General features: G+C 39.4%; 1 protein-coding gene across 4 annotated transcripts in view; it reads left to right on the plus strand.

The window, feature by feature from the left end:
- CFAP20DC (CFAP20 domain containing) overlaps nt 1-23,920 on the plus strand; it is a 266,263-nt gene that overhangs the window by 179,083 nt on the left and 63,260 nt on the right. For 3 of the 4 annotated variants that reach the window (XM_088021961.1, XM_028110418.1, XM_028110419.1), the window contains 2 exons: nt 5,105-5,479; nt 23,665-23,868. In XM_088021961.1, the coding sequence (XP_087878087.1) occupies nt 5,105-5,479; nt 23,665-23,868 (579 nt within the window). Of the gene's footprint in view, nt 1-5,104; nt 5,480-22,361; nt 22,407-23,664; nt 23,869-23,920 lie in introns of all 4 variants that reach the window. The other variant, XM_088021957.1, reaches the window with a different exon arrangement.

The raw sequence follows: 23,920 nt of genomic DNA on the forward strand, positions 1-23,920 counted from the left end.
GTTTAGAATATTGCAGACATGTTTTCGGGTTTTTTTTTATAGAACTTTTAAGACTGTTCTACAAGACTTCTTTTCACAGTGGACTGAATTAAAAAATCAATTGAAATATAAATAAATATGATCATCCACTTTTACAAAGGCTAAAACAGAGCTCTAGCCTGACTCGCTCAACATTAAAGTTGCAATACAAAGAGTCTGGGTCCCATCTGCTCCAAGTAGGTGGCCCTCAAGAGTCATTAAAATTATCTTTTTAGAATTATAGCTCAGCAAGAGCAATCCGTTTTGTGCATCCAGAAATTATAGTCCAAATGCCCATCTGCATGTCCTTTTAAGAAACATAGTTCAACAGAGGAAGTGCTGGTTCCTTGGGGAAATCATTCTCATCTTCAGCGTACATATGCTATGCTACAGTTAATCAGGCAAACTCTATTGATGTTCCCGGCACTGGGGCGTGATTGAATATTTAAAAAACAAATGCCTCTGAGCCCAGAAGACAAATGGTTCAGAGATTTGGGACTTTTAAAAAAATATATTAAGTTAAATCAAAAGCATTTTGTATTTGTTCTTCTGAGAAACAGATGAACAGACGATCGGAACATGAAAATGGCATGACAATTTCTTTACCCACTCTGACAAATTATATTCAATTTCTGTACAGGTTTTCAGTAGCTAAATAATAAACCAAAGGGGAAAACGTGGTTGTTTTTCAATCAGGTCATAGTAAGTCAAGTTTTAATGCATATAACAAATGCATATGTTATATAAGAAAAGATTAAGCTAAGAGCACGTCGATCCCAAAGGTGTTACATATGTGAAATCAATCAACATCATCTATACGTATGTCATCTATTTTAGTAAGTCAAAAGTGTTGCTAAAGAAAGGAATAGAGTTTTGCCAGTGTACCACCACTCCTATAAAATACAATACTAGGTTTTAGTCTCTATTTATTTCCTCTCAAAAAGAGAAGCCGATCCAACTGAAGTCAAAATATTGGTCTCGTGTATCTCTTGCCTTTCTCATTTATCCTAATTCCACTTTCAGAATCTGTGATAAACTAGAATTAGTTCTGGGGCAGCCAAAGTAAGCAAGCCTTTTATACTCTGTCCAGATTCTCCAGTTATTTATCTTTTCCATATATTTAAAGTAGCATAGCAAACATATTATCGTAGAAATGCGATACAACCAAGAGAATGCTCACCAGGAAACAGCTCAATCTGTCCTCCTCGGCCCATCTCCAAACCAGGGTAAATCTTAGGAAAAATGTGAGATGAATATCCATATACATCTCATGAATATTTCTGTGTGTATAATCACTGTTCATGCCAAGCAAAAAGAAATAATTTTACACCTAAGTAAACTAGAAGGAAGAAAAGGCTATACTCTGACCCACCCAGAGGTGCAAAAAATAGACTTCTTATAAAATAATGTGATTTTTAAGGTGTTTATAAAGTGATGTAGCCAACATCTGGCTTTATAGGCATCCCTCTAATAGTACATCTGAAACTTTTGAAATGATATTTGCTACCTTCTCCCTTATGAAATTGTTACTTTTGTAGGTATCTATCTCTCTGCTTTATGCCTTTTTTGCCTTTAAGACTTTGTGCCTCTCCAGGGCAATGCCCATGTTCTTCTTATCTGTGTACCTTCTGTAGTGCCTAGATAATGTCTTACACCTAGCAGGAGCTTAGTAAATATTTACTGAACTCATTTTTATTGCAAAAGCTCCCAATTTCTGCCTATGTCATATACAAAATGGAATCCCAGAGAGATCCAAAGATTCTGGCCCAAATATGCATAATTATACCTTTTCTGCTTAACCAATCTATTTTTAGGGCATATCTATTTTAAATACATAGCACATGTTTATTTTTTATTATGAAAATATGATGGAAATGAATGAATAGAGGGTCTTTTGGTCACAGAAAACCCACTGCCCATTGTATATAACCAGTATAGAAAATTAGAGTTTTTTTTGAAAGCTGGAGAAGAGATAACACTATCTAGCAACCAGACTGAATTAACAAGAAATCTATCCTATTTCCACCAGTACTTTCTCAGAACTGGGGTTTGGGGGATGTTTGCTATATTTCCTGTTTACTTTCTCTTGACAAGTCTACACTTTCATTCTCGTTTCGTCTCTGTGAAACAAAAATTGCAAGAGCCACCACTCCATTCCTTAGTAATTTAGGACAGTAGGCCTTTTTCAGGTCTCTGTTCTTCTTTCCAGTTTTCTGCCTGAAGACAGGGTTCTTCAACCATGTGAAAAGCCTACGGGTTCTCAGAATGGCGGTGAAGGATGAGCTCATTTAGTAAGTGGTGTATGGCAGAGAGAGTTGCCCAGTGCCTGCAGTTGAGGCCAATGCAGTACTGTTTCAAGGGCGGAAATATCCCAACCCTCTTATTTTTTCACTTGAGACATAAAGTAAGACACGGCTCAACATCCAATCACCATCTTTTCTTTATCTGGGGTTCTGAAAAATAGATTTCCCCATCATTTATAAAGAAATATATGTATGAGAAGATCAAGCCAGCATAGACAAAACAAGTTTAGGCCCAGGATGAATAACAAGGAGAAGATGCTTAGACACTCTGCAGTTCTCATCCGCTATTACAGATAGGCAAGCTGTTTCTTCGGAGACGTTCTAAGACCGGGGAGTTCTAAGACCTTTCTTGAGAATACAGTTACCCGCTAATCCCAGCTACTTTCCACAAGAAGGGAAAATTGTTTTATGATAGGATTAGGGATTGCAGACTCCATTTTAGAGATTTCCAGAGTCACTAAGTATAGCATACCCTGCCTTCTACAGAGCTCTCATATCAGCCCAGGCTCTCCATCACCACTACCATTGCCTCAACACAGCCATGCCAGCACCTCTAATCCTGATCGTTCAACAGTCTCCTAATTGGCCTCCCTCTCTATTATCTCCACAGACGCTGCAGACACCACACAAACTCACACCCATGCCTTCTATCATGTGCCATCACGGATTCCCCTGAATCACATCATGCAAGGACCCCCTCAAAGACCCTGAATGGCAGAGATTAAGTTCTGGGCTACCATTATATCCCCAGCATCTACAGTGCCTATGGCAATAGCCCTAGATATGATAAGGAAGAAAGGAAGAGAGGCAGAACTATGACAGACACACAGACAGATAGATCCCTTCTCATTAAAAGGCATGATAAACCCTCTTCTGGGGATGCCTGGGTGGCTCAGTACGTTAAGTGTCTGCCTTTGGCTCAGGTCAGGATCTTAGGGTCTTGGGATCAAGCCTGGAGTCACATCAGACTCCCTGCAGCAAGGAGTCTGCTGCTGCCTCTGCCCTGCCCCCCAGCTTGTGCTCTCTCTCACGTGCGCTCTCTCTCAAATAAATAAATAAAATCTTAAAAAAAAAAAAAAAAGAAAAATCCTCTTCTGACCTGTGCGCAACCTAGAGCAGGCTTTCTCACCTTTACACATGCTTCACTTCTACTGAAGGGGAAATCTCACCTCAGATAGTAATCTCTATGTTGGCCGTGATGATGACCAAACACTCAGGAAGAAACTCAACAGTTCAATCAGCCACTCAAATATTTTGTTTAAAAATACCAAATTTTGAGGGGATGCCTGAGTGACTCAGTTTGTTAGGTGTCCGACTCTTGATTTCAGCTCAGGTCATGACATTGAGGTCTTGAAATTGAGCCCCCTGTCAGGCTCCATGCTGAGCGTGGAGCCTGCTTCTGTCTTTTCCTCTCCCTCTCTGCCCCCTCTCAATTGTTCTAAAAAAAAATTTTAAAAATAAAAAACCAAATTTGGAGAATAACTAGATATTTAGTTCTGTGTGGCTACAAATGGAAGGGTAGGGAATAGCTTACTGAAACTGAATGTAAGATATACATTCTCAGACAGCAAATAATGTCTTAAAAATATAATCTGCTTTTTGGAGTGCCTGGGTGACTCAGTTGGTTAAGCAACTGACTCTTGATTTTGGCTCAGGTCATGATCTTAGGGTCATGAGATCGAGCTCTGCATTGGGCTCCACGCTCAGTGGGGAGTCTTCTTGTCCCTCTCCCTCCCCCACTGTCCCTCCCCTGGCTTGCATATGTGCTCTCTCTCTCTCTGTCTCTCTCATTCTTGCTCTCAAATAAATAAATAAAATCTTTAAATTTATATATAGATATATATACTCTGCTTCATTGATTTTTTCTGTCCTAAATTTATCATTTTAATATCCACTTATTTATTACATATTTAAGTAAATAAGACAAATCGGAAAAATCTACTATGGCAAGTATAAGCAATGATCACATTAGTTCTTTAAATTTCTTATTTTATAGCAGAAAAATCCACTAACTGAAAAAGCACTGTATTTCTCATTTTCATTATTTACTTTCACAGCCATTGATTTTATGTTTGTAGTTCCTCCTTTCTCAGATTTAAAAATTAAAATTTTTCTTTCCTAGGGATAATCTCAGAAATATGTACTTATTAAATTCATGTAGCTTTCTAAATAATTCTATTTCATGATGCTCATGTCTTATGGAAAAAAATACTTTCTATAATTGAAATTTTCATGTAAGAAAAATATTTCACAAAACAGGTCTATTATCTATTGCTCTTGAACAATAAAACTTCCCTACAATAATTTAAGACAAATATACTTTGATAGGCCAACTTATTTTTAGAATAGCATTTCCCTGCTTAAATAAGCTAAATATCATAAGTTCTAGCTATTTCTCTTCTCATGGAGTTAGCTCATTAGGAAGTCAAAGTGTACAATTCTTACATAACTTCCGGTGGATCCTCTTCTTTCACATGCTTTTTTGAAATGACTATATTTTTAGTGACTACTTCCTGAATGGCTCTCTTGTAACTCGGTGGTAAAAAAAAAAATATGCCTTACCAAGACCAGATACCACATAGCAAGGCATCTTTGCAAGCAATTTATACCTATTGCACTGCTGTTTTTAGTTACTCATATTTTTATTGCAGAATAAAATAGTATATATATATATATATTTTTTTGCTTTTATTCAGAGAATAAATGAACTTTTTAAGAACTGTTCTCAGTAGCTTATTCACAGATTTTGGCTCAACGTGGTTTCACTTTGTTCCCCTGTGTAGGGTAACGACAGTATCCAGGGTTCCCCGAGCCCAACAACTAGTCCTTCAGGGTTAACTCAGCTAACATTAGAGAACACGTTGGGGAAGGCTGCAAGGCGGACAGATAAAGGACCTCTAAAAAGTGCCTACGCAGAAGCAGGAGCATCAGAAAGCCAGAATTCCTTGGCAAAACAGATAGATAGAAAAGACTTTCAAATGACTGTGGTGCCTACACCATGCCTTTCTCCCCCGGGAAGAAGTGAAGCCTCTCAGAAAACTCCAGATCCCGTTATCAAAGCAAAAGACCAACCAGCCCATCAAGTACCAGCTTCAATAAACAAAACCTCCCTAAAGGAGATCTCGGCGGAAAAGTTGAGACCGATTCCTGAAGTGTCTGTAAGTGGCTTCACTCTGGTTTGCATAGACGGGCGGCACGTCCTGCTGTGTTCTGTTCTGTCCCACTTCGTACACGTTTTCAGCAGGACCTATTTTTCATCATCTGGGTGATCAGCAATGTATTTGCCTTCCTATTCAGATGTGTTTCAGCTCAGTAGCAGCAGCTGTTAAAGAGTATATTGCACATCCCAGTGATAATAGAATGCCTCACGTTTTTAATGAGAAAGATAATTATAATAGTTTTTTTTATTTCCCAGTTACTTCTCATAATTTTAGTTATCACTGCCTGCAAATTATAAATGAAGATCTTACTTTTGAGCCAAAGGCTTGCCAGTGAAATTGACAGATTTTCAATAGCAATATACATTAGGGGCCATAAAAACATCATTATTCTATTCACTTTCTGGTCTCTTTGCAGCAGTTTCCCAAATAATAAATGGTATGCGTGAAGGTTAACAGTAAAGTAGTGTCATTGAATAAATCCCTAGGCTAGTTTGGTGGCTATATTCATGTCCATCAGATTGATTTTCCTCCTTCCTGTGTTAATACTTCTCTTCCTTCAGTTCCTCCATAGCTGCACTTAGAAACCAGAGAACAAATGAACTTATATTCCATTTTTTTAACACATTGAAGGTTTTCTGTATTTGTCATGTCCTAAGTATTCTGTATGTGTTACACTGTAAAGCTTTGGTTCAATTAGATTGGAAGGATTGTTCCCTCACACAAGTCACAGACATATACATCATCATTAACAGAATAGCTAATATATCTTAAACCCTTGCCATGTGCCGGTCACTCTGCCAAGCCTTTTTTCCATGAAGAATTTCATTTAATCCTCATAGTGACCCTGAGAGGTAGAGCCCTTCATCCTCATTTTTTTAGATGAGGAGACTGAGGTTCAGCGTGGTAATGCAGGGAGTTCAAGGATGACAGCTGGTTAGTTGAAGAGTTAGAACTTGAAGCTAGAGTGTCTGAGTCCAGAACTGCTGCCTGGGTCCACCGCACTGGGCTGCATAAACATGTACTGACTCTCATGTAAATGGTGGCCCCTCCTCAAGAAAGACCCAGATAAAACTGGAATGTGCGTTCTTATTTCTCATGTTTGTATGCATGTGTGTATGCGTGCCCACAGGAACTTAGTGAATCACCTAACAATGAAAATGGATTTGTTTTATGGTGATTTAGGATGAAAGTGGTCAGTAATATTTTTGCATGTTTTTCTTTTTTTCTTAACCATTTCTAAAACAAAAGTTCTACCTAACTGTATTTTTTTTTCCTTTGGTGTGCTCACAAGTAGAATGCAGCTAATAAACTAACCTTCCAGATTTATTTTATGACGCTGCTTCCCTTAACTGCAGCCAAAACTGGGCTGCCAAAAATGGAGCCATAGCAAGTCTCTAAGAAGCCTTCCACTCCATTCTCCCCTAATTTTTTTGCCACCACCCTTCTATTAGGTAAAATCTCTCATCCTAATACATCCAAAAGATTGCTTATTTTTAATCTTTCCATCTTTCTGTAGAAATAAAACCAGAGCATGAAAATCAGCTTGGAAACTTGAGGCACAAATGGACTTTGAGTACCTGGCCACTTGGCCAAGTACACTGCCTGAAAAGTAGGGGAAAATGAAAGGTGGGAGAGAGAGCAGGGGACTTTCCCTTACCCGTCCTCTTCATTTGAGAGGCTCTGGGGATAAGCCAGTTCACAGAGACTATTTGGGTTGCTCCAGGAGACCCTTCTCACAGCTGCTCGCTGCCCATTACAAAGTCCTCACCCGACTCCTGTGCCTTTGCCAGGCGCCCCCTGTGTGGCATCTGCCATTTTTACTATTCTATTTTACAGCTAAAGAGACTGACAGAGCAATCCCCTCAGAAGGATGGAAGAAGGAAGGAGCTTTATCTGTGTTGAGGGGATAAAGGCACAAAGGCACTGTTTACCATTTGTGTAGAGAGGTTTGACTTCAGTGTCAAAATTCAGGCTAAGAAAATGTGATCTCTAACAACCCACATGATCGCTTCAATCTGAATGTGATAACCTCAATTTAATAGGACGTAAAATTATGGACGGCATCGGCACTCTGCCCCATACCCTGGTGAATTTACAGTGGGAATGGAGGGTTCTTCCAGAAACACCATTTACAAAAGAAATTCATGGTCATAGTGAAAGGGTGCTAATACTTGACATTCTCTCCATTTAATAACTACAGCTAAGAATCTGAAACAAGTTTCCTCAAAAGAGTGCTGTGTGCTTGCTAACTCCACAAAGGGATTTTTTCCCCCAGATCCCAGAAACCCATGGCGGTGACTTTTAATAATTTACTAATATTTAATTCACACAATATAGAATTCAGCCTTTTTTAGTACACCCATGGAGGTGTGTAACTATCACTACTCATCTTAGATCATTTTTATCACCCCAAAAGAAATTCTATCCCCATTAATGGTCATTCCTCATTCATTGCTTCCCCCAAACTCCCAGAAGCCACTAATCTGCTTTCTGTCTCTATGGATTTGCCTATCCTAGACAGTTGATATAAATGAAATCAGACAGTATGTGGCCTTTTGTGTCTCATTTCTTTCAGTTAGCATAACGTTTTCAAGTTCCATCCATGTTGTAGCATTTCATTTCTTTTTATGCCTGAATAGTCATCCATTATATGGATATGCCATATTTGTTTATTCATCTATCAGTTGATAGTTGGTTGTTTCCACTTTTGGGCTATTATGAAAGATGGTGCTATGAACATTCCTATGCACGTTTTTGTGTGGACATATGTTTTCATGCCTCTTGTGTATATATACCTAGGAGTGGAATTGTTGGGTCATATGGAACTTGATATTTAACTTTTGAGGAACTGCCAAACTGTTTTCCAAAGCAGCTGCACCATATTACATTCCCACGGGCAAGGCAAGTTGAGGGGGTTTCTCCACATCTTAGTCAACACTTGTTATTGTCTGTCTTTTTCGTTTAAACCATCCTAGTGCGTGTGAAGTGGCATCTCATTGTAGTTTCGGTTTGCATTTCCCTAATGACTAAAGATGTTGAGCATCTTTTCATATCCTTATTAGCCCATCTGCCTATCTCCTTCGGAGAACTGCCTATTCAAATCTTTGGCCTATTATTTTCATTGGATTATTTGTCTTTTTATTGTCTGGTTGTAAGTGTTTGGATACAAGTTCCTTGTCAGATACATGATATGCAAATATATTCTCCCATTCTGTAAATTGTCTTTTCATTTCTTGGGGCTATCTTTTGAAGCATGGAAGTTTTTCATTTTGTGAAGTCCAATCTATCTATGTTTTTCTTCTGTTGCTTATGCTTTCGGTGTCATAGCTAAGAGCCATTGCCTAATCCAAGGTCACAAAGATTTATTCCTGTTTTCTTCTAAGAATTTTATAGTTTAACTCTTAAATTTTGTCCTATAATCCATTTCTAGCTAATTTCTGTCTCTAGTGGGAAGTAGGGGTTCAACTGCATTTTGTTTGCATGTGGGTATTCACTTGTGCCGGCACTATTGGTTGAAAGACGATTTTTTCCCAATGAGTTATCTTGTCACCTTCTTTGGAAATCAGTTGACCATATATGTAAAAGTTTATTTCTGACTTCCCAGTTCTGTTCTATCTATATGTCTATCCTTATGCAGTATCACACTATCTTGATTACTATAGTTTTGTAGTAGGCTTTGAAATCAGGTAGTGTGACTCCTTCAACTTTGTTCATCCTTTTCTGGATTGTTTTTGCATATCCATAGGAATTTGAGGACCAACTTGTCAGTTTCTGCAAAAAGGGCAACTGAGATTGCATTACATCTATAAAACAATTTGGGGGATATATCTTAACATCTTAACAATATTAAGCCTTCCAATCCATGGATATCTTTCCATTTATTTGTGTCTTTAATTTCTTTTGGCAGTGTTTTATGATTTTCAGCATACAAGTCTTGCACTTCTTTTGTTAAAGTTATTCCTAAGTATATTTTTTGATGCTATTGTGAATAGAATTGTTCTTAATTTTATATTTTATTTGTTCATTTCTAGTGTTCATAGAAATGCAATTTATTTTTATATTGATTTTATATCTTGCAACCTTGTTAAATATTAATTAGCTCTAATAGTGTTTTTGTGAATTCCTTAGGATTTTCTATATACAAAATCATGTCATTTCAAATAGAGATAGTTCTACTTCCTTTCCAATCTGGGTGTCTTTATTTCTTTTTCTTGCCTAATTGCCCCCGCAAATGGATTTCATTTGAATGAAAAAGTTTTCTTTCTTTCAAGATATTTAAGATTTAATACTTCAACGGCTGTGGCCCAGTAGTGAATTCTAACACAGACATGATGAGCTCAGTTAGGCGTGGAAGGATTCTATTGATGTGATGCATGGGAAATGTACTAGATGCAAGAGGAAAATTTGACAATTATCCTAGGATTGGAAGTCCATCTAATATTATATGAACACAAGTATGAAATTACCTCTGCTGGCTAACATTATGGTCCACATATGTAGAGCAATGACATGTATGGGGGTTTCTACCACCTAAGCTGGATTTCTAAAGTAAAGGACTTCTAGGGGCGCCTGCATGGCTCAGTCAGTTAAGCATCTGACTCAATTTTGGCCCAGGTTGTGATCTCAGAGTTGTGAGATGGAGCCCTGTGTTGGGCTCCATGCTAGGCGTGGAGCCTGCTTAACATTCTCTCCCTGTCTCTCTCTGCTTGTCCCCCCACTTTCCCTCTCTAAAAAAATTTAATTAATTAATTAAAATAAAATAAAAAAGGACTTCTAGGTGATGAGTTATGGCTGTTCTGGTTCTACTTCTGGATTATGACAGCATCTTCTCTTGTGCTGAGCACCTGTCAGGCCAGATGTTCCCCCGGGTGCTAGAGATACATCAACCAAAACAGATGAGGCCTGTTAGGGGCTTATATCTGTTAGGAAATACAGACAATAAAGATGTACAAGCAAACACTATAAAGTAATGATAAGGGTGTGGGAAGACAAACACACGGAGATGTAAGAGAGAACAGTGTTGGCCAGAATGGTGGGTACTTTAGATGTTCTCTGACTGAGTAGGTAACATTTGAGCTGAGATCTAAAATTTAAGATGGAGCCTGCCATGCAAAGAATCTGGGAACACTGTTTCAGGTGTCAGGAACAGGAGGTACAAAGCTTCTGAAATGGGCGTCTTTGGGGAATAGACAAGGCCCATGTAGCTGGGGCATACGGGCAAGGGGAAAGTAGTGAAGGATGAGGTCAGAGCAGTACACAGGGCCCAGATCACGTAAGATCGGGATGGCCACAGTGAGGAAGTTGGCCTTTATTCCACATGCAATGGCAAGTCTTTGTAGGGTTTGAAGCAAGGCAATTAACATTTACATTCAAAAACTTCCCTCCTGCTCTGTCAAGGATGGGTGCAACAGGGCAGGAATAGAAACGAAGAAAGCAGCTGAGGCATCACTCTGATAGATCAGAGTGGAGGTGAAGAAAAGTGGCAGATTCCCAGAATAACTAAGAGCTAGAACTGACAGGATATAGGGAAAAGGAAACAGGCAGAATCAAGGATGACTCTCAGGCTTGGGACCTGAGCAATAGGGAGGATGGTCATGTAATACGCTGGGCTCTGGGAGACTGAGCAGACCTGAGCCACCAACTCAGCCATCAAGGTAGTGCAATCAGGAATTGAATTTTAAGTGGACAACCCATTGAAAATCTACTCTCACATGGGGCACCTGGTGGCTCAGTCGGTGAAGTGTCTGACTCTTGATTTTGGCTCAGGTCACAATCACAGGGTTGTGAGATGGAGCCCCGAAGCAGACTCTCTCTCTCCCTCTCCCTTTGACCCTCCACCCCCTCCCATGATCACGCGTGCTCTCTCTCTCTTTCTCTCTCTCTCATACACACACATAAATCTTAAAAAGGAAATCTGCTCTCACAAAGTGCCAACATGAAGCGACTTTATGACAAGTCACAATTAAAGTCTCTTAAAAGGAGATGCAGGAGAACTGTTCTCTTAATCCCCTGATATGCCAGAGTACTAGTAATTCTAAGGAACACTTACTGAAATTGATTTGCTGACTACTGGGTAAACTTCTTCCTTGCAATGTTTTATTCATTTTTAAATAGAGTTCCTATTATTAAGTTCAAATATTTTTAATTGAGAAAAAAGTACAGTCCTCTGGGTAATATCATAACCATGTAGATGTCTTGTAATTAAACTTTTCCACATGTATAACTGCATTCAAACAGTTCTGAATGAATCATTTTAAACCTGTAAATGTTATTATGTACATCTTTAAACAAACAAAAAAGACATATATAACAGGCTTTGTGGTTCCAGAAAAAGTTTGAGCTTATTGAAGAATGGTTATTTTCATAAGAAAGACAAAATACACTACCAATTACAGATTCAGATATTCTAGGAAAAACAAGACATAAGTTTTTATAAGAAAAAAATTATAAAATGAATCCCATATAACTTTTGAGTTTAATTTTCACATTTTCATTTTTGAAAACTCAAAACTGAATTATGGAAGGACACTTTTAAAAGTGTGTTAAGCCATGGTGTAATTTTTTTAATTGTCAAGCCTTTTCCTTTGGATAATGAAAAAGGATTAGTTTGACTGCCTCTCTGATGAACTTGAGCTCATAGTTTTTTGAAATAGAGGTTTACTAGTCTATGCAATTTGTTCTCTACAAACTTAGAGGAAAATGAATTTGTAAATTATTTTAGAGTTTTAAAGGCATTGTTCCATTACATAAAGTTCTGCATTTTCTAGAGTATATAATACTCTGTGTTCAAAGGGAAGCCATCTGTCTCTCTTTGAATTTGCCACTCAAGTATGCTATTGGCAGCTGTCTTTCCAACAATACCCCGTTGTTTAAAGACTTCATAAATGTCTGTCTGACCCCTGACTTCCTTCAGTTACAACAATATTCCATTGTTGCAAAACACCTGTTTGGGTGTCAGGTTACCCTGTGTGCTGCACGTATGTCGATCATCCTGGCCCCACTGGCCTCATGCTTTCCTGGGCCACCTGATACACGTACAGCCTTCACCTTTGCCACCCTCAGGACCTTCCCCAAAGAGAGCCCTATGTTATGTCTATCTACATTTTCATTCTTCCGAGCAGTCAAGAGCAGTGGACACCATGGCTCAGAGCACCAGCTCAAATCAGGCAGACCTGGATTTTCATTCTGGCTTTGCTTCTTTTTACTTATGTGACCTTAGACACATTTCTTAACTTCCTTGAACCTCAGTTACCTCATCTATCAACTCGAAGAAAATAATAATACTTATTCCATAGGGTCTTAATGAATATTAAATGAGATAGTACATGTAGAGCACTTAGCCCATAATTCAACCAGATATTTTCTTCTACCCATGTGTGAGTAGTTAGAAATGTAAACCAGTGTGCCTAGCATTCTAAAGCAAACTTTTTCAAATTCAATAAAATTCCAGAAACTAATTATTGGTACTGCTCAATAAGGGATAGCTATGTGCGTTTCTTATCCTCTGTTAAGAGTTGAATCAAGTGCTAACATAAGAGTGAATTAATGGGTCACTTCTGCCAGGTAATGTGCTGGTATTTTCTCAATGTTCACTGAAGAGAGAATAATATTTAGAAGCAGGACCTGGTATGTCTCCAGTCATTCCCCCAGAGAGCACCCTCTGTGTGCCTGCCTTCTTCCCAGAGCTAAATTATAGATCCGCAGCTTCATGGCTAACGGGGTGAATTAAACGTGGACAGGACTAGTAGCCATTTATAAACCATAGTGTTAACCATGGTGAGAATGTGTCACTTATTACATTGGACAGTCCTACCAATTAGTGGTCTTTGAAGAAGAGTTTGTAATTTCATGTTTTGTCAAAACTATACTCTTTCCTTGCCTCTGAAAAAAAACAACAGAGTCATTATCTCAGTTTTATCTGTCAATGCCCTGCTGGGGATATCGCTGAAGCTACAGAATTTGGTGATTAAATAACATTGGTGCTACCAGTAAAAGGATTTGCATTAAGCATAGAAATTTTCCAGGTGGAATTGGCTCCTAGCCCTCTTACTTTTGAATGTTTTTTTTTCAGTCCAAATTTTTGCTGATGCTGCAGAGTAGTTTCCTTTGAGTAAAAAAATTCTTTGCATATAGTGTCTAATTTAGTTGTTGACCAAGGCAAAATAGTCCAGAGTAGAAATATCTTAAAATAATTAAAAATGGAATTATGCTTCAAATTTTGGGTGATGATACGGAACTGCAAAAGTCATTAGGACATTTACATATCTCCAAACAATGTGCCAGTTACTCTAATAAAAAGGAGCAGTTTCAGATTCTCAGAAGTTTCCGAAATTGTAGATAAAAAGACTTGACAAAAACTAAGAGACTATCAGAAGTATGAATCAATGAAAACACATTAGTTCTTTAGCTAACACACTATAACTTTTTACTGTCAGTTCTCCAATATTGTAATGCTAAGGTTAGCATCCTACTAGTCAAATGTTTATTGAAGAAATCCATTTTCTTTGATGTCTTGGCTTTCCTAATTTTAAAGGAGCAAGTCATGCTTGCCATTTTCCTATTTTATGGAAGAGGCCCTAGGCTGACAGAATTTCCTGACCCTTTGAGATCAAGGTCTTTGATTCAAGAAACTTGTTTGTGAATTTAAGGATTTAGGGCACTTGCCCTATGCCAAGCCCTCTACAAGGTGCCCCACTCTTTCTGTCCAGTCTCCATCTCCAGCCCTCACAAGAGACCTTATTTCTGTTTGACAGACCAGGAAGCAGAGAGACTTTAGCTAGTTCACATCTAGTAAGTGACAAAGCAGAGTGTCAAACCCAAGAGTTTTGGCCAGAAAAGCTGGTTCACCTTCTACTACCCTGGACCACCATCCCCAATTAAAGGTCACTGAAAAAGTTCTGTGATTGGGACACCTGGGTGGCTCAGTCAGTTAGGCATCCGACTCTTGACTGCAACTCAGGTCATGATCTCTGCGTCGTGAGATCAAGCCTCAGTGTGGAGCCTGCTTGGGATTCTCTCTCTTTCCTTCTCCCTTTGCCCCTCCCATCCCTCATCCCTCCACCCCCAACCCACACTCGCGCGCTCGTGCTCTCTCTCAAAAAAAAATTCTGCGATCATGTGGCAATATAACTTCCATTGCCACTTTAAGCTTCACAGTATTTTTTTTTTATTTATTTGAGAGAGAGAGAGAGCACGCTCTCTGGGGGAGGGGGTGGAGCAGAAGGAGAGGGAGAAGCAGACTCCCCGCTGAGCAGGGAGCCCAATGCGGGGCTCAATCCCAGGACCGAGGGATCATGACCTGAGCCAAAGGCAGACGCTTAACTGAGCCACCCAGGTGCCACACTACACAGTATTTTAATATGCAAAAACAAGCACAGTTGTTGGTGTATCTGTCATTACTGTATTACAACCAAAGTGTTTTACATTTTAAAACAATCTGAACTTAAAGTTATCATCTTCCCACTCCAGAAACATCAGTTGACTTACCTCTGATATTTCCATTTCTGTAGGCAGGCACAGTAATTGTTTTCCTCCTGGTTCTTTAAATAATATTTTAAACTACCATATATTGAATGACTACTGTGCTTACCCCATGTACAAGGCTACAGTCGTCTTATAGATGGCATATCTTGAATATAATATAAAACCTGTTCCATTTGGTGTTACTAGATTCCTTCTAGTCTATAGTTGATTGTTAAACTCAAGAAGTACCCACCACTAGATAGGTGCTGGGAAATTACAAATTGTTTATCAACTCACTTTAAAGTTAATTAAGAGTTCAGCTGTGGGTGTCGGAAAATTCTTTCTGAAAATTAGCGGGCTGACTGCCGAGACAAAATGTACAGAAGTATATTGTGTGGAAGTCATGGATGAAAACGGTGTTCTATACAAATATAGCACATCGATATTAGGACCTTTTTAAAAAAATACTTTAGTGCTCCTCCCCTCCAAAAAAGAGAGCACCACGTCTATGAGATAGAAAGCTACCCCTTTGCAAAGACTTTTGCCACTATCAGGTTTAAACTAGAATTTTCTACCTGAGACATTCTTAAGGGGTTAGTATGCGGAGATGATGAAGTGTGAATTGAGTCAGGGGTTGTGAAGTGTCTCCAGGTTACAAGCCAAAATGTTTGTGACAGACATCTCAGAGGTAGCATTGGGTCTGGTTAAGTCTTGGTCAACATGAACACCATTGATGTAAAACACAATCTACATTCTGACCAGTTCTGTCTTTCTAACAGCCTGCCTCCTGATTTCTGCTGTGTTAAGTTGACATAGCATCCCTTCAGTGCAGCAAAGTTTTTCAAGTTGTACTGTGGCTTGGTCTTTAAATTTCGATTTACCTCTTTGCATGGTGAAGAGGTATGCTGAAAGCTACCATACGTTGGGAATGACTTACTTGTTCAAGCATGTGTCACTTGAGGCTCATGCCTGAGATTTCTGTCTTCTCTTCATTCTTCTCTTCCGTGGGCCTGCATCCCCAGTGAATCAGGGACAACTCTTGTGTGGGATACGTGCTCAGGAATTTGAAACAAGTCTTCAAGGGGTGCTAGTTGGTGAAGAGATGCCCTGGAACGCTAATTTACCATCAGCTCGTATTTAAAAGGTCAGTGTAGCAATACTTTTGCTGTCTGCAAACAGCAATAGAGAGGAGATTAATCTTCATATTAAAATGCCAGTTGAGGTTTAAAATTAGCTTTGGAAAATGGACTTCTACTTTTCTTGCTATGATGTTGAAGTTCAGAAAAACTTCCAAAACTTTCTAATTACAGCTTCAAAATTCTTAATAATACAAATTTGAAACTAGCAGTGCTACTGACTCCCCAGCATTTACAAAATGCCTTTTTTGCCCCTACTAAGACAGTCTGGAATAAGGTGTCAGTGATTAACAACTATTACTTCCTAGGAAATCTTTTTTGAGTCTTAGACTTCTTTGCCACTTTTGGTCATGGAGAAGTACACATCTCATAAACATACACTTTGATGAATTTTCACCAACTGAACAAATCCATGTGACCATTATTCAGATCAAGAAAAAGAACAATGCCAGTGCCCCAGGAGCCCCATTGTGCTCCTTGCCTGTCAGTATCCCTTCCTGCCACTGTCCCTTCACAACTTCCGCCGAAACCCCCAAGACTAGTTTTACCCATATATACCCTCTTGTGCCTGGTTTCTCTCACTTAGCATTTCTTTTATGAGATTCAATATATCACTTATTTCACTGCTGTAAAGTGTGCTACCATGTGACTGTCACACCACTTATTTATCCACTCTGCTGATGGGAGTTACTAAGAATATGTCTTTTTTTATTTCTTTTTTTTAAATGCATTATTGAAGTATGGTTGGCATACAGTGTATTAGTTTTAGGTGTATAACAGAGATTTGGCAATTCTGTACATTACTCAATGTTCACCATGGTAAACATAGTCACCATCTGTCATCATACAATAGTATTATTATTGACGAAATTTACAATGCTGTACTTTTCATCTCCATGACTTACTTATTTTATGACTGGTAGTTCATACCTCTTAATCCCCTTCACCTATTTCACCCATCCCCCCATCAACCTTCCTTCTGGCAACCACCAGTTTATTCTCCCTATTTAAGAGTCTGCTTGTTTGTTTGTTTGTTTTCTTTCAGATTCCACATGTAAGTGAAATCATATGGTATTTGTCTTTCTCCGACATATCTCACTTAGCATAATACCCTCTAGATCCATTCATGTTGTTGCAAATGGCAAGATTTCATTCTTTTTTATGGCTAATATTCCTCTGTGTGTGTGTGTGTGTGTGTGTGTGTGTGTGTGTGTGTGTGTACCACATTTTTATCCATTTATCTGTCGACGGACACTTAGGTTGCTTCCATATTTTTGCTATTGTAAATAATACTGCAGTAAACATAGGAGTGCATATGTCTTTTCAAATTAATGTTTTTGTTTTCTTTGGGTAGAAAACAGTATGGAGATTCCTCAAAAAATAAAAAATAGAGATATCATATGATCCAATAAGTATATATCTTTTGATAGAATCATAGACTTTTAATAAGACTTGGCCAGGGAAGTGGAAGCCATTTGGGCTTAAAAGGTTTAGATTGCTTTCTAGGTATTCCCAGGGCACCTGGGTGGCTCAGTCGGTTAAGCTTCTGCCTTCAGCTCAGGGCATGATCTCAGGGTCCTGGGAATCGAGCCCCACATCAGGCTCTCTGCCAGCAGGGAGTCTGCTTCTCCCTCTCACTCTCCCTCTGTGTTCTCTCTCTCTCTCAAATAAATAAATAAATTCTAAATTCTAAGTATTTCCATCCTTGTTATTTTGGAAATCTATTGCTGATTTCATTTCTGAAACAGTATGTATAAGTATTTCTAGTCTACTTAATGCTTTCTATGAATGTAAGCTCCGTACTTCCAGCTTGTCCCATGTTGTTCTGCCTGATGGTTAGAATATGCTGCCATATCACCCTTCTTATCCTTCGAGGTCCAGCGTAGAGACCCATCTCCTCCATGAAGCTTGACTGATCCTACAAGAGGTGACCTCTCTCTTTTCTGAAATGCCAGACTATTTGGTCTATCTCCCTTTCCTTACATGCCTTTTACATTTTGTTCTGTTCTAACAGCCACCATCCCCTTTGTAGTAGTAGTTTCTGTGTCTTGGTGTAACTTAAAAGAACACAAAGAGTCAGGGATAGTTCGGTAGACCTTTATTTAGAGTTTTTTTTACATGGTGTCCCCTATGCTCTGGTGTCAGGCCCTGTCACAATGCAGAGCTGATTCAGAAAGAGAGTCTCAGAGATTTTATAGGTTCCAGAGTGAGAATAACAGCCCAGTTTCTCCCAATTTTATTACTCTCCCATCCATATAGAAGGGAATGAGTTTCTTCACCTGATCTTATTAACCCATGGCCATGTCTCATTTTGGCTCTACACCACCATTGTGAACTTAGCCTTAGAACTTAGAACAGTTCAGTAAAACCAGATCTTATCTGAGACTCACAACATTCTATAGGCACATGTTTGATGGATTAAGCTATTCTGCCTTAACATCTTGAGAGATTAGGCAAAGAGCATCAAGTTGTAAGGTTACTTTTGTTTGTTGTGTTTTATCAACTTGCTGGAATTACCCATTTTCCTTTTAATCATGATCAAGACTCTGTGTGATGAACTAGTACTATACCCAGTTATAGGCTCCTTTTTTTTTTTTTAAGTAGGTTTCATGCCCAGTGTGGAGCCCAACACAGGGCTTGAACTCACAACCCTGAGATCAAGAGTCAGACACATAACCAACTGAGCCACCCAGGTACCCCTTATGCTGCCTTATTTTATGCTCGTTTCTTTTTTTTTTTTAAGATTTTATTTAGTTATTTGACGGAGAGAGACAAAGTGAGAGAGGGAACACAAGCAAGGGGAGTGGGAGAGGGAGAAGCAGGCTTCCTGTGGAGCAAGGAGCCTGATGCAGGACTCGATCCCAGGCGGGACTCGATCCCAGGACCCTGGGATCATGACCTGAGCCGAAGGCAGACGCTTAACGACTGAGCCACCCAGGCGCCCCTGCTCATTTCTTTCTAGCTCTTGATTGCCCTACTAGATTGTAAGGCCTGTGAAAGCAGGGGCCACATCTCACTTGTCTCTGTGACTTCTAAAAATGTTTGAAGATCAAAGAAGATGAGTGGTTCACCTGGTTTCATGAGGGAAGAACTTGCCTGGGAATCTGAGCACAGCTGAATTGTATAGCCTAGAGCCCATTTCCTCCTTCCTAAAACAAATCCAACTGATAATGTCTCCCTTCTTTCCTACAAGGATATTTTGAGACAAAATTGGGTTATACATAACATTTGAGGCTTTTGGAGATAGAATTAGATAGGACACTTGCCTCTCACAAGTTGTATAATTTAGTTAGATGCCATCTTGTGCTGGAGTCCCCTTTAATGTGAAGACTTTCTTGCAAGCCTTCTTTTGAAAAATATATAATTTAAATGATTTAGCCTTTCCGGTGATTTTGAAATGGCTTAAGAGATTACGAATCAAGACTGTATCGGGGGACTAAGTTAATTACCTGTCTCTGCCACCAGTTGCTCTATCCATGACCCTGGAAAAAGTCACTTCTTTATCTCTGCTCATTTTCGCCTGCTCTTCCAATGTGTTGTCAGAATACATTTTACTGTTGTAGGAAATAAATTCATGGAAATTCAGAGCTCTGAGCAGACTGAGCATCAACAGTTCCTGGCCCATAATAGGGTCTCAGTAAGTATTTGTAGATACTTACTAATGAATGAACTGATGGGTGCATTTCCAACACTGCAGATGACTGCAGTATTCCCAGCAGGCGCCATTTCCCCAGCCTCTGCTTCAGTACTTCCAGTGGTGGAGAGACTTCACTCCCTCTGAAGGCCACTCATTCCCTTTGTCAACAAATTTAATTACCATCAATGCCACCTTGGACTCCTGCGAGGCGTCTTCCAAATCTGCGGGGTAGTTAATCACTGCCAAGCTGCGTTCTTCAAGCATCTTAGACATATCTGTGTTGTAGTGTTGATCTGGGTACATATAACACTCTGACTTATAATGCCTGTTATGTCTCCCTTTCTTGACTGTGAGCTCCATGAGGACAGGGGGTGTCTTATTTTCTCTATACTCCCAGCTCCTGACATAGTACAGAATAGATGAGAGACTGGGGGAGGGGAGAACAGAGAAAATGAGAAGAAAGAACAATAATAACAGGGAGCACATGTATTGATGGCCACCTCAGCGGTCCTCCTAAGAAGGATGTACTCACCCAAGGAGGTGTGCACCAAAAACCATCCATTGGGCTTGAGGAAGAAACTATTCCCATTTTTTTAAACTCAACCATTTTAATTTCTATTTTTCTGTTTGTTTTATACTATGTATACTAGTTTAATATAGCTATACATGTGTTTTGTTTATTTTTATTTATTTTTAAAGATTTTATTTATTTATTTGACAGAAAGCGAGAAAGCACAGGCAGGGGGAACAATAGTGGGAGGGGGAGAAGCAGGCTCAATCCCAGGATGCTGGGATCATGTCCTGAGCCGAAGGCAGACACTTAACCAGCTGAGCCACCCAGGCGCCCATGTGTTTCATTTATAAACAAACATATATTAGAAGGTACATACACACACATTTTTTCATACAGGTGCACATCATAAGTTTGGAGACCCTTCGTATAGCTGTTTGTCAGGTACTATGCTAAGTATTTTACATGCATTATTTCATTTAGCCCATTGAAAATCACGTGAAGTATATACTATAGTTCCATTTTACAGATGAAGAAACTGAGGCACGGAGAGGTTAATTTGCCCAGTCACATCCAGCTGGTAACCGGTGGCACAAGGGCCCAGACCCAGATCTGTCTGGCTTAACCACTTCCCATTCTCTCTTGTTTTCTGTCCTAACACCTAGGGTTGTACCTGAGGCACAGTACAGGTTTGTAGATTAAATACATGAAATGAATGGATGAATTAATCATACTGAGTACATCTTAAGGCTTTCTCAAGAAAAATTGTTAAAATGAAAATAAAATTTCCTTTCTCACTGTAAAGGTGTGTTGGCAACAACAAGCCAAATGACATGCCCAGGTGACACAATGGAACATTTCATTCCATTTCTTGGCAGAAAAACTGAAGCGAAGCCCAGCAAGTTACTGTTTACCGCTGAGCCTGAAGTCAGGCTGCTAGTCTTGTTTTCACATGTGATGACTGAACTACCTTGTTTTTATGGAGCTATAACTCATATGCCATAGAAATCAGCTTTTTAAAGAGTACAGTTCAGTTTTCAGTATATTCACGAAATTCTGCAGCAACTTAATTTCAGAACGTATGCATCACCTCCCAAAGAAACTACACACCCACTGGCTACACACGCATTCCTGCTCTCTCTGTCCTAGGCAACCACCAATCTGCTTTCTGTCTCTATGGATTTGCTCATCCTGGACATTTCATATAAGTGGGATCATACAATCTGTGACCTTTTGTCTCTGACTTCTTTCACTTAGCATAATATTTTCAAAGTTCATCCATGTTGTAGCATGTGTATCAGTATTTTGTGACTCTTCATGGGCAAATTACATTACATTGTGTGGATAAACAAGAATCTATCCATCAGTTGATGGACATTTGGTTGTTTCCACCTTCTGGCTGTTATGAATGGTGCTGCTGTGAACATTTGTGTTCAAGTTTTTGTATGAACATATGTTTTCAATTATCTTGGATATATACCTAGGAGCAAGTTGCTGGGCCACATGGCAGATGTTTAACATTTTGAGGAACCACCAAACTGTTTTCCAAAGTGGTGGCACCATTTTACATTTCCACCAGCAGTGTGTGAGGATTCCAGTTTCTTTACATCCTTACCAACCCTTGGTGCTATCAAACTTTTGTATAACAGTCCTAGTGGTTATGAGTGGGATTTCACTGCGGTGCTGATTTTTATTTCTCTAATGACAGTGATGTCAAGCATCTTTTCTTACGTTCATTACTCCCCCAACTATTTCTTCTGAATTCAAATTATTGCTATTTTTCTTTTTTTTTTTTTAGTGTCTTTCATTGGAATATAAATTTTGTTCTTCTTATGCTATCTGTTTTGTCCCAGGAACTCTCAAAACATATTAAATACTCATGAAATCTCCTATTAGGGATTGCATAGCCTCTCAGGGTGCCAGGCGGCTGGAGCCATGGGTTGTAAAAATTTAAATGAGTTTCCACCAGCAACTTTCCAGAAACTCTCTATGTTACATTGTTAGATCACAAGCTTTGATAATCCCAAAATTATGATAATGATAGTGCTTTATTCAAAACATCATAGAAACTTATGAAACCCAAGACTTTTTTTAAATTATATTTTCTTAACTTTTTATATCCCTGTGAGGCAGAAAAGAAGAGAAGGCAGTAGCTGTCTCAAAGGGTCCTCCGAGAAAGTAAGTGTAGAGGTTTGAATATCTAAAAAATTCTAGTGTGTCATGAAACAAACCTTTTATCTTTTTAGAGACAGAGGTGGAGGGCGGGGAGGGAGAGAGAGAATCCCAAGCAGGTTCCATGCCCAGCATGGAGCCCGATGCAGGGCTTAACCAACTGAGCCACCCAGGCACCCCATGAAATAAACCTTTTTGAGCACAACCAATGTTTGCAGATGGATAAGAAAATTTCAAGATTGTTTTTAAGTTATATGGCAGTCCTGGATATAAATCAGTACTCAAATGTGATGCTAACATTTCAGCAATGTTGAAATTAACCTTTGCTATCTAACTTGGTTTAGATCACAGAGAAAGGAAAGGTTTTGAAAATTCCGTATGACAATTTATTCCCTGTACAGTGAAAGAATATTTACATTAGCCTCTAAAGATTTGTAGTAGTATTCATGGGAGGAAAAAAACGCCTGACAGATTACATGTATAGTAAAGTCCATATCAGTGTAAGTGTTTATTATAGCTGTGAGGTCTTTCTGGCGCTCAGAACTTACATGTTCCCATTTTAAGATCAAATTTTATTCGATGGCTTTTATCAGCATTAGTCATTCTCAACCTTACTGTAAGTTGAATGTATTTGGTCATAATGTTCACAGTGATGAAATTCATCAGTATTCTTGAAACTGGACTTTTATATGGAAAGTGATTTTTCTTTTTAAAAAAACTTTTTGAATATTTGTTTAGTCAAATACTGGTCAAGCACCAGACATGGGAAATACAGTGAGTGTAAGGCAGTGTTTGCTTTTGTAGAGCTTGTAGACCACCCGCAAATGCCAAAAAACCATTAGGTAATTGCAATTTTGATGAATGCTAGAAATGAACACCTTCTGATTCCAGGAGAACACTTAGTGGAGGGGCCGCCCCAGTTTGTGCTTGTCAGAAAAGGCTTCCCTGGGAGATGACACAATGTGGGACCTAAAGGGCGCGTAGGAGTTAGCCAGCACATGGGCCTCACAGGCTAGCACTAAGGCAGACACGAGCTTGATGCTCTCGAGGACTTTAATGAGTGTGGCTGATATGCCAGGAGCAAAAAGACAAGGTGAGGCGGAGCGGGGGGCAGGCGTTGTATAAGGGCACGTTAAGGATCTGGGCCTTGGTCATTGGAGAGCCACCGAAGGGGTTAAGGCTGTAGAGTAGCATGTGTTGGTGATCTGTAAATTAAGAACGGGCAGTGACCCTTTGCTCCATCCCTTTCTTCTCTCTTGATCAGGAATATGATTGGAGAAACTATCAGCCCAGCCAGATGAGTGAATCCGAGTTGCAAATGCTGGCAAGCCTGCGGCGGCAACAGAATGAAGAACTGGAGGACCCGGGGGCTCCCCACGGCCTGAGCGCATCCCAGGTTGACAACTGTAACGTCAGCATTAGTACCAGCAGCGACGACACGACTACCTGGAACTCCTGCCTGCCACCAGTGAGTCCGGGACTCTGGGTCTTTGTGTACTGCCTTAATGAGGAGCAAACTT

This window comes from Eumetopias jubatus, unplaced genomic scaffold (genome assembly GCF_037043125.1).
Source record: "Eumetopias jubatus isolate StellerSeaLion01/CBP00866 unplaced genomic scaffold, mEumJub1_p1.0 scaffold_1, whole genome shotgun sequence".
Lineage (NCBI taxonomy): Eukaryota > Metazoa > Chordata > Mammalia > Carnivora > Otariidae > Eumetopias > Eumetopias jubatus.